The sequence below is a fragment of the Mastomys coucha genome, unplaced genomic scaffold (genome assembly GCF_008632895.1).
Source record: "Mastomys coucha isolate ucsf_1 unplaced genomic scaffold, UCSF_Mcou_1 pScaffold1, whole genome shotgun sequence".
In the NCBI taxonomy this organism is placed as follows: domain Eukaryota; kingdom Metazoa; phylum Chordata; class Mammalia; order Rodentia; family Muridae; genus Mastomys; species Mastomys coucha.
In genome coordinates this window covers 76,675,545-76,686,919 of record NW_022196891.1, presented here as the reverse complement: position 1 = coordinate 76,686,919, position 11,375 = coordinate 76,675,545, and the positions used below count along the sequence as shown (strand labels likewise).

The 11,375-nt window shown below is 40.1% G+C and overlaps 1 protein-coding gene across 5 annotated transcripts in view; it reads left to right on the top strand.

Annotated features, from left to right (window-relative positions):
- Nucleotides 1-11,375, top strand: part of Ahctf1 (AT-hook containing transcription factor 1) — a 64,421-nt gene that overhangs the window by 12,649 nt on the left and 40,397 nt on the right. For all 5 annotated transcript variants that reach the window (XR_004123941.1, XR_004123939.1, XM_031391056.1 and 2 more), the window contains exons 4-12: nt 3,569-3,749; nt 4,370-4,577; nt 6,170-6,286; nt 6,854-6,938; nt 8,058-8,208; nt 9,317-9,449; nt 9,542-9,723; nt 10,395-10,456; nt 11,226-11,354. Coding sequence is in view for 3 of the 5 variants with exons in the window: in XM_031391056.1 (XP_031246916.1) it covers nt 3,569-3,749; nt 4,370-4,577; nt 6,170-6,286; nt 6,854-6,938; nt 8,058-8,208; nt 9,317-9,449; nt 9,542-9,723; nt 10,395-10,456; nt 11,226-11,354 (1,248 nt within the window). In the remaining 2 variants the exon portion in view is untranslated. The remainder of the gene's footprint in view (nt 1-3,568; nt 3,750-4,369; nt 4,578-6,169; nt 6,287-6,853; nt 6,939-8,057; nt 8,209-9,316; nt 9,450-9,541; nt 9,724-10,394; nt 10,457-11,225; nt 11,355-11,375) is intronic.

The following is an 11,375-nucleotide window of genomic DNA, read 5'->3' as shown; positions in this document are numbered from 1 at the left end:
CCTTACTAAATTTATAAGGGGTAAGAATTACATAAAATATTCCTGGGTCGGCTCATGTCAGGTGTTGTTACTTAACATGATTCCAACCTCGAGTTACCAATTTTAAGTTAATTCTCTATTACCAATATTACATGCAAAAAGCTGTTGTCCCCTTTAAGAGTGGCAGACAGACTCTCAGCTCTTTTTTTAACTGTGCTTAACTCCTGGCCTCAGCACAATGGCTTATCAGTCTCTGCTGTACAAATTAAGACTGTCTTTTACTAACTAAATCAAAGTTTTAACCAATTTTTTCTTCTTTAATATGAAACCCAGAACAACAATCATTTATCTAAGCAGTGCCCACCACATGGTAAGCAAAGCATAACTCTCAAGGTTGTAATATTCAATCACCACAGTTTACAAGGAACCAATTCAATAATTTTTAACCCAGATGATAAAGACAATATTTTAACCCAATTTCTATTTTGTAAAAACCTACTTGGTTGTTCAGGGGTCCCTGACTGCTGTGTCCCGCTCTCTGGCTGCGCCTCACATTGGAACCCATGTCAGCAGAGCCTAGGTACCTGCCTTGGGCTTCAAGGCAGCAGTTGTCCCTCCTGCAGACATGCCTCCTCCAGGGCTCCATCCCGGTATAGAGCTGTATAGAGCTGTGGATTCCGCCCAGTCCCCACTGCTGTAGACCCATTTAGCCAGGTCTCCAGGTAGACCACCATTTAATCCTGCACTTGTCCCACCAATGGCTCTGTTGTTATGTTAACACATAAGACAGCCCCAAAGACAAAGAATGCCACACAACGGCCCCAGTTGGGGCCCCCTTGGAAAAGTTCGTGGGATACCTGGGTGTAGCGTAGCTGGGCTGAGCCTGGGGTCATGTAGCTAAGCAGCAGGTCAGAGATGGTATGGCGGAAGCAGGTCTCAAATTCGTCTCCAGCAGCCCGCATGGCTTGGTGCAGCGGGTTGGCTGCTGGGCCTCCCTTAGAGCCAGCTCTACAGACATAACCTTTCTGCCTCAGATTATGTCTGGGGTTGAGGTTGGGGTTGCCATCCAGGGGGCCGGCCTGGATGGGGAAAAGGCCAGGGATCTGGATCTGGCCCAGAAAGAACTGGAACTGTAGCACCTGGGTCCAGGCCCCTGCCTCTAAGGCTTTGGCAACTATGGGGCCGATTCTATGTTTCTGACTGCCCTCTCGGGAAACCCGGGACCACGGGATTCCTGCCGACACCATTTTTTATTCCCGGTTCCCCAAGAGCAGCCCAAAGACCCAGCAGCAGCAGCTCCAGCTCCAACACCGTCCATCAGTCAAGGCGGGGGGGGGGGGGCTTGTAAGTCGTCAGTCCAAGGTCCAAACACACACACAAAATCAGTCACCACACAGACATCTACCTTTTCAGGTCCATGACACCGAGAAAGACAACTGGGCCCAGTAACAAACATCAGGTACACAGGTAATCAAAGCCAAATCACAGAGTCGCTCGGCCCTTGCCTGCCACAGCTGCCGAGATGGACTGGTCACAAAATACACACAAAAAGACTAGTCTCAATCGCGAGTGCCAAACTTACTTATTTCACCTGAACTGCCATGTCCCTAACCTCCATCCAGTGAGCCAAAGTCAAAGTTACCGTCCGTCCCATCGCAGTCACAAGGGCAACAAAAATCACAAAACACAACACAGAAAATCAGACAAAGAGTAACACACCAAAAGCGGAGCCAATTGAATAGGTTAAATGGCTGGGAGAACAGACCCACACTCCCCTCAAGTGTTTCTCCCCTGGCCTCCCGTGGGGTTCCTCCTGGGCGTCCCCGAGGATCCCCAATCCACTGTGACGTCTCCCAGGGTACTAGTCAGTGATCCTAGCACGTCTGCCGATCAGCTCCCTTTCCCCCTCATGGAGGGCAGGGAGTTGCTGACTGAAAATAAGCCCTGCTATCCCTTCCCGGGAAGCGGCCAGGTCCAAACTCACAGGTTGCAAAATAGACAAACCACAATTAAGAACTCACTTCCAAGGGGTCTTCAGAGTCAAGGGTGGTCGTAAATCCCACAGACGAGCCCCCAAATCAAAGACCCCCAGAACTGGGGAGATCCTTACTCAAGTCTCGGGATGACACGACCACCCAACGACTCACGAGAGACCGAACTTGCTGCAGTCACATGAGGTTTATTAGGGATACTGGTACCGGGGTCGATCTCATGACCTTGCCAGTCAGAGGAGTTCGACCTGGAACACAAGAAGTGTGGGGTATTTAAGGGAAGCTGGGGGCGGAGAGAGAGTTACCAAGGAAACAGAACATGAAAACAGTGGAAACTTTTAGAGGGACCTGACCCAAGGTATTCAGTTAGGGAGGGGAACACATTCATTCTAGGAATATAATCTTCATCTACTGGTTGACAGGGTGGAGAGTCTCATAAACCACTAGACCTTCATTCTTAGTTCCACCCTCATAGTGGATCATTCAGGAGGGGCAGGTATTGGGAACCAGAGCCCTGAGGCTCTGGGTTCCTGGAACTGGCTATTTTATATTTCTGGCTAGGTACAGTGGCCCTCCATGTCCTTTAAGGTAAAGGTTGTACACCATACATTTGTATTAAATGCCCTCATTTTAAATTCTAAGATTCTCCAGTCTTTCAGTTGTTAGCCATCATATGGGTACTGGGAAGTGAAGCCTACACCTCTGGAAGAGCAGCTGAGCCATTTCTCCAGCCCTGGTTTTATCTGCTTTGATAAAAATAACAACAGACATCTTGTCTGGGGTGTGTGTACACACATTGCCCTTTCTGCTGTTATGTAATTTGGAAAATGTCTTGGTCACTGTTTTATGACCAAGGCAACTCTTAGAAGACATTTAGTTGAGGGCTTGCCTACAGTCTCAGAGGCCTAATCCGTTATAATCGTGGCCAGGAGCATGGCAGCCCGCAGGCATGGTGGGCAAGTAGCTGAGAGCTGTATCCTGATTCCCAGGCAGAGACAGAACAGGGACAGAACCCGAGCCTATCACATGCTTTTGAGATCTCAAGGCCACACCTACTCTTAACAGGGGCAGGGTTCTGCCTGGTGACTAAACATTCATATGTGTGGGGGGAGCATTCTTATTCAAACCACCGCAAAAGAATAAACTAAAATATTCTGAAATGATTAGATTACTCTTCTTACTTTGGATAATTCTGAATTGGCTGCTTATGAGCTCTAAACTAAAACAGTATTGGTTTGAGTTGTATGCTTAAGAATTTTATGATTTTTAAGTTTGTCTTTCAAGCGTCCGTCTACTTCGTCTTTAAACATAATTGCACATAATTTAGTAAAAAAGATTATATAAACAGAATGAGCCAGCTAGCAAATGACTAACATAGACTAAAATGTCAATAAACATTGGCTAATTTTCATGTTTTATTATGTTGAATAATGGCATAATTTTGTTGTGTATTTGAGATTTTTCACTGTTAGATTATTAAGTGTCATGCAGATTATGGTGGTTCTATGTATTAAATCTGTTCATTACTAACCTGCCCTAATATAAAGTCCTATTTGTTGTACAGTTGGCTTAGCTTCTGATCACACTCTGGATCCTAGGTAACAGCTATTGAGCCTATCATTAACCATGGAGGAGCCAGTGCAAGTACGCAGCATTTACATCCAAGTCTTCGATGGCTTTTTGGCGTGGCTGCTGTGGTAACTGATGTTGGACAGATCCTTCTTATTGACCTATGTTTGGATGACTTGTCATGCAGTCAGAATGAAGTAGAGGCATCAGGTAAGTCATCTATTTGTTACTGGGAAACAAAAATTGAACATTTCAGCGTTGTGGTGGAATAGAATTTTTGCCTTTTCCAGATAGTGTTTCTCTGTATGGCCCCAGCTGTCCTGAAACTTGCTCTGTAGACTGTGCTGTTAAACTCAGAGATCTGGATTGTTTTTTAAATGGCCAATTGTTTCATAGAGAATTTTTTTTTAATGTGTACCTGGGCATTCTAGTCTTCTTGGTTAAGTCACTTAATTTTATTGGTATGTTAATATACTAAAATAACCTTGAAAAATGTAGGACATGGGTGGCTGGAGCAGCATGATTGTGAGTTCAGGGTAACATCTTCGTGGAGTTGATTCTCTTCATCTTGTCTTTATTTTGTGTACATGTGTTTATGTGTATGGGGGACATGTCTGTCATGGTGTACAGTCCAGAGGACAACTTGGAGGAAGAGATGGTTCTCTCCTTGTACCATGTGGGTCCCAGGAATTGGACTCAGGTCATTAGCCTTGGTGGCAGGTGTCTTACCAAGTGACCAACTTGATATTCTCCAGTATACACCTTTACACGGAATGTAGGAATTATACTTAGTTTCTTAATCTTAAAAAACTTAATCTTTTTGGTTTTAGACCTTGAAGTTATCACTGGTATCCCAGCTGAAGTACCACACATCAGAGAGAGTGTGATGAGAGAGGGGCGCCACCTGTGTTTCCAGTTAGTAAGCCCAACGGGAGTGGCTATTTCTACTCTCAGTTACATCGGCAGGACAAACCAGCTTGCTGTGGGTTTCTCTGATGGCTACTTAGCACTTTGGAACATGAAAAGCATGAAAAGAGAGTAAGTATAATTTTTTTCTCTTAGTTGTTGATTAATCATTATTAAATTGATAAATTTTAATGTATCAATTCTTTGAAAATTATTATAAAGAAAATGACAGTATGAGTAATTTATTGAATTAAGTCATTGTTTGATAAGGAAATTATTTAGCATGTGAATTTAGGTTGGTTCTTTCAGAATTTATAAAGCATCTGAGTAGAGGATCAAAATTGGAGGCTGGCATGGGGAGCAAAGCAAGGTCAGTGCAGCTCTGGGCTTTACAGAGAACCATAGCTCACAAACGAGAGGGGGAGAGGCATTACAGTCACTGTGATGACCCATTTGCTGATCAAGTATGACTGGATAAACTGCATTATGTTTATACTATGCGTTCTTTGAGAACTCTGCTGCCTCTAATCTATTAAAAGCAACAGTTTTTAAGTGTTCTTGATATTTTTTTAACCAATTATTGAATACTTGGTAAATTTTTTTTTTTGCTGTCAAAAATTTTCCTTAAATATAATTTAATTGAAACTTGTATGGAAGTAAAGCAGCAGGTAATATTGAAAAGGGCAGCAAACTACACACCAGGTTTTAATTTTAGTTAAGAGATGGGTCATTTGACATGTAAGTTTTCCAAATTTTATCCTTTATTCAGGTATATTGGCATGTTTCCGGGTATTTTGTCTTTCTTACAGGCTATTCTTCTCTGTTGTATTTCATTGTAACCTTTTATTAGCTTTGCTTTTGAGTTGCTGCTAATACAGCATCTGGGCAATTGTTACATGTACAGCATTGTTTTCTCTAACATTTATTTTTGGGCTTATTATGACTTAAGGCCAATTATGAAAACCCTTTAATTTCTTACTCATTGCCTTTTTTTTTTTGTCCCTAATGTTTTAGTTGTGTGGTGCTGAGGTGGGTGCGGTGTACCTATCCATATGGTGGGTAGGTTGACTTGCAGGGATCTCTTCTTATACCATGTAGAACCTAGGGGTTGAATTCAGGCCACTGCACTTGGTGGCACATGATTCACGGGCTGAGCCATCTCATAGACATTTATCTATTGTAGAAAATTAACTTTAAACCCAAGGAATAACTGGACAAAGATAAGAGCAGTCATGTCTCTAGCACTGGAGAAATGGAGATGGAGGAGAAGGATTAGGAGGGTCAGGCCAGCTTCAGCTACATAGCAAATCTGAGAGCAGCTTAGGTGACATGAGACTGAGCAATGAACAGTGATGACCAAATTCCCACGTGGTTGGGTTGGAATGTTATGGTGGTGTCTCTGTCTCTCAGGGCACTCTCAGAGAAATAGGATATGAGAAATGACCCCATACGGTGTGTATTGGTATGACTCTTAAAAGCTAGTTATCACATAAGTGTATACATGTGATTTAGCAGTTGTCATCCCTGTTCTGCCTGGGAGTGATATAGCTGGTATGGTTTGTGTGTGTAAGACAACTTAGCTATATACCCCAGAATACTGAATTTAGGGAACTGTAAAAACAGTTTTTCCTTAACTCAGGTTTTTACATGAGGTACTTTTTTTTTCCAAAGAAAAAGTTTTAATTTGAAAATAAGCAGAGTATTATTTATTTTGTTTGTTTTAGATACTATACACAGTTGGAAGGTGGAAGGGTTCCTGTCTATGCAGTTGTCTTTCAAGAGCCTGAGAATGATCCTCGGAACTGCTGTTACTTATGGGCTGTTCAGTCCACACAAGACAGGTCAGTATGTCAGTATGCCAGTATGCCAATATGCCTGTGGGTCTAAGAATGCATCTCCTAAGGCTGAGGATGTAGCAGTAAAGGAGTCAAAACTGCAACAGTTTGTTTCTTTTGAAATGTTTGAATTCTATAACCACCGCCAGACTGTGGGGTACTAGCCTTGTGCTGGGTGCATTGTGTTTGATTCATTGGTGCCTTTACTTCAGATCCCTGTTGTAAAGTCCTCTTGTGTAGGGCTTGTGTAAGAGTGTGGAGGACATGTCTCCAAAGGTATCTTCTCTGGAGTTGCCATGGGATGATTCTATTCATATTTCTCTTGGCCAGGACTTAGTGCAAAGGAAGGTAGGAAATGCAGTGGATGTTTTTAGGTAGCACTTAATTGAAGGACAAATATCTGAGTAAGAATACTGGGTTAAAAATTGTAGTAGACTATGTCACATACTGCATTAATTTTATACAAACAAAATACAGCTTCAGTTTGCCATATGCATTCTATGTGTTAGTAAAAAATTAGGATAAGATGTAAGCTTCATGCTTTGTGTCTCGAGTTAATTTCTCTTTCTTCAGTGAAGGGGATGTTTTGAGTCTGCATCTGCTTCAGCTGGCTTTTGGTGATAGAAAATGTTTGGCATCAGGGCAAATTTTATATGAGGTAAGTGGTTATTAGTCTATTATCCTTTTTTCTATTTGGTGTTCTTTTATCATACTGTTACTTTTATGTTCAAGTTAATGCTGTATTCTTCATTAGTGGAAGAGACAATAGTTTAGTGACCTGAGCTTTCTAATGATTTTCACCTGGTTTGCTCTTGCAACACTCATAACTTTTTCTAGGTATTTTCCCCATAGCAGAGAAACTGGGCCAGATTACCTAATTGTAATACCACCAGCCAAGCACTCAAGGGTGTGTGTGCATCAGAATGCTCAGATAGCATATTTCCTACCTGGTAGTTTTAGTATTAAACAAGAGGAGTGCTGTTCACAGCTACATTTTCTCAGCTCCACAACAGGCTTTCCGAACTTCGTGTTTAGGTATCTGGATGGGTGTTAGGGAGTCTTTGAACTCTAATGATTACAAATTTTTCTGGGGACCGTCTCAGCCTTTTATTAGCTCTTAAGTGACTCTGTGATTAAGAGAGAATTTTAAGCTGGGTTTAGTAGCACATGACCTTTGATCCTAGCACCTGGCAGAGGCAGGCAGATCTCTGTGAGCTGGAGGCCAGCCTTGGAACACCACATAGTGAGTTCCAGGACAGTCAGAGCTATACAATGAGACCCTGACTTAAAAGGGGGGAGTAGTTAAAACTATTTTTGTTTATTGAGCAGAAGATTCTCTTTTGATTCAGAATTAATATTCAGTCTTTTGGGACAAGGCAAGTTCTAGGACAGGAAGGTTTATGTAGAGTGACCTTGTCTCAACAAAACTTAAAACAAAAAACTATTAAGAATTTACATGAGAATGCAGAAATAGATTTGCAGGCCTTTAGGGCATTCCAATTTATACTCTAGCTACTAATGTATGAATACTCCATGTTTTAGAAAACTTTTACAAACATTTATTGGTGATTATTTTTGAGAACATAAATCTAGCTTGGTATATATATTTATAGATATATATGTATGTATGTGTATATACATATATATATAACTTTATAGCCTTCAGAGTGATTTGTTTTCTTAAAGCATTTGTGTGGGAAAACTTTTAGCATGGCAATATTTCATTTTAGGACACTCTTAGAATAGTGTTAAAGTTTTTGCATATTTTATGTTGCAGGGATTAGAATACTGTGAAGAAAGATACACACTGGATCTAGCAGGTGGCACGTTCCCCTTAAGGGGACAGACTAGTAATACCAAGTTGTTGGGATGCCAGAGTATAGAGAGATTTCCATCTCATGGTGACAGAGAAGAAAATATGAGAGAAGGTTGGTTAAAAGTACTCTTAACTATTTTGTGTGATGGCTTAACATTTATGACAGGTTTCTGGAATTAATATTTCTAGAAAGTTAAGGTCTTGTGTATGTCATTTATTCAGGTTTTTGGTCTTGTTGATCTCTGGATTACTGTACAGAACTGAATAACTGATTGCATCAGCTAGTGAAAGACCCTGTGTTTGAATCAAATTCAACACAGGGTCTTTCACTTTAATTAGTGTATTCTCCATTCTAATTAGTATAATTTGTCTTTGGATATTTTTCTCTTTTGTGTTTTTTGTTGTTACTTTGTTTTCTTTCTTGAACCATGTGTTCCCCCAACCTCCACCCCATGTTTTTTTCTTTCTTCTTTTTTTTTTTATTTTAGTACTTTCAGAGTAAAAATCCCAGGATAAATTCAACATTGATTTTTTTTTTTTCCATTCCTTTCTTTAGTGGTAACCTTTGACAGTTTTGCATTTCTGAGTCCTGCTTCTTCTATAGATGAAAAGTTCATTTATTCCAGAGATGCCTTCTGTCGTAGTTCCACTGTTAAACTCGTGGTCTAGAATTTAACATGCCACCTCTCCTCTGTCTACGGCTTCCTTTTCCAGTTGCCATTAGTGGGATCTGAAGCTTTTTTTTTTTTTTTTCTCTTCCTGCCCAGGCGCCTGGTACCAGGCCACTGCCATGGCCTAAGTATTTGCATGGTTCACCTTTGCCATATGGCTAGATCTGTCTTTCTCAACTCAGTTCCTTTAAAGGATTAAACCACAGTGTTGTAAAATGTCCACTGTGGGTATTAGATTAACTGCTGCTGCTAGCTATCTACTATCTTTAGGGGAATATTTGTTGAAATCTCTTCGTAGTTAATCTGTTGTCTCAAAGTTCTAAAGTATTAACTGGAAACAAGTAAAAATAGAACCTTCTGATGAGAACTTCCTGATGTCTAACCAGGATTGTCAGGGTGCACGTGAGACTCTAGTGACAGAAATGATTTTCATAAGTCTACTGAATATGAATTAAATGGTATGGTCATTTGGTTGTGGTTGTGTTTAGGTTCTTCATTCTGTTTTTGAAAAATTGCTGAGTTTTTTGTTTTGTTTTTTCTTTCTTGCAGCTCTGTCTCCTGATACTAGTGTTTTTGTCTTTACCTGGCAAGTGAATGTATATGGACAGGGCAAGCCTTCTGTATATTTAGGGCTTTTTGACATAAATCGTTGGTATCATGCACAAATGCCCGACTCTTTAAGGTATGATTACTGTGTTTTCTCATCCCCTTCTCCCTCAGATGTTGTTATGTATAGCTGAGAGTGTCTCAGTGCTTTAAAACTTTTTCTTTTAGATCAGGAGAATCTCTGCATAATTGCTCTTATTTTGCCTTGTGGTCCTTGGATTCTGTTGTAAGTAGGACTTCTCCACATCACATCTTGGACATACTAGTACATGAGAGAAGTTTAAATCGAGGGGTTCCTCCGTCCTATCCACCCCCAGAACAGTTTTTTAACCCAAGTACTTTTAATTTTGGTATGTATTTTCATAAATTTTTGAGAAAAATAATGTGTAAAATGTAGTATGTCAGTTGTATGTTGGTTTTGTTTATTCATAGTATCATCTGTTCATATCTCACTATCATTTATAACTTACGTAACTTCTTTGATACATATTTATATGTACATGAGAAACATAGTATGCTTATCAATTGTATTTTTGAGTTTTTTTAGAAAATGTCAGTTAATATGCTATGAATAAAGTTTGTCACTATCCAAGGCCAGCCTGAGAGTGAGTTCCAGGACAGCCAGGGCTACTCTCAAGTTTGTCACTATCTCAAAAGGAATTTATAATTGCTGGGTAATGTGGCACATGCCTTTAGTCCTAGTACTTGGAGGCAGAAGCAGGCAGAGTTCTCAGTTTGAGGACAGTCTAGTCTATACTCAAGTTCCAGGACAGCCAAGGCTACACAGAGAAACCCTGTCTTGATGGGGGAAAACTTATTCTTGTCCAATGTGTTCAGTGCGTACCTTTAATCCAGAAGGATCTCTTTAAGGCAGCCAGGAGTACATAGTACAACCCTGCTTTGTTGTTGTGTTGTTGTGTTGTTTTGTTTTTAAAGAGGGGGGCTGATTTATTCAATATAAGATTTTAATTATCTGCAGTAAACATTTAATTCAAAATTTAAAATCTTTTTTCTTTTTAAGATGCCACTTGTTTGTTAAACTCTGGAGTTATCCATGTAACTTGTACTGGATTTCAGAAGGAGGTATGTATGAGTTAACTTGCTAAGTGTGTGTTAGAGCTGAAGTTACATACTGGAATATAGATGATTCATGTATTGAAACTTTCCTGGTATTTATATAAACTAATTCATCTCTAAATAGCAGTTCGTGTTAGGTTGTTGAGTTTAGCATCTTAGTAACTTCAGTTTTAATTACAGCTTGCTAGAAGAGTCATTTTTTAGCAGCTTTTTGTGGATTCCATCTTCTAGTTGAACTCAAAGAAAAAGTGAATAGGTCAATAGCCTTACTGCATCTTCTAGGTGCTTGTTTTATAGACGGGGTCGCAGAGTATAGCAATGGCTGTTTGTAGTTCAGAGATCTGCTCAGGCCCCTAACTGCTAGAATTAAACTGCCCCATAACTGCAGCCTGCCCTTTTGTGTAATGGCCTGGGAGGGCTGCTTCTTGTTTCTTCTGAGAAATAATACAAAATTGACAGAAGAATGATGTAAGAATAGTTTGTGGTGTGAAGACCTTTTAGTTGGCAGTCAGCCACACACATAGTTTCTGTGGTTGTACTAAGAGCAGATCGCTCACTAAACACATTTGTCTGCAATTCCTGAAAATACTGCTGTTGTGTCTTATTGATGTCATCGTGGTCAGGAATCTCTAAGTTCCTTTACTTGATCATGCAGTTTAGTCAGGCTTTCAGTATTTCCAAAGATACTTTTAAGTTTTACTCAAATTTTAAGTATAAAGTATTTCTTAAATTTGAATTGATGTTGGCTAATGTTGGACTAATTTTTCTATTGCAGACTTTGACATTTTTAAAGAAATCAGGACCAACTCTTAATGAAGTCATTCCTGATAGTTATAATCGATGTCTTGTTGCTGGTCTCCTTTCACCAAGACTTATTGATATTCAGCCTTCCAGTTTAAGTCAAGTGAGACATTTCTTTTTTTTT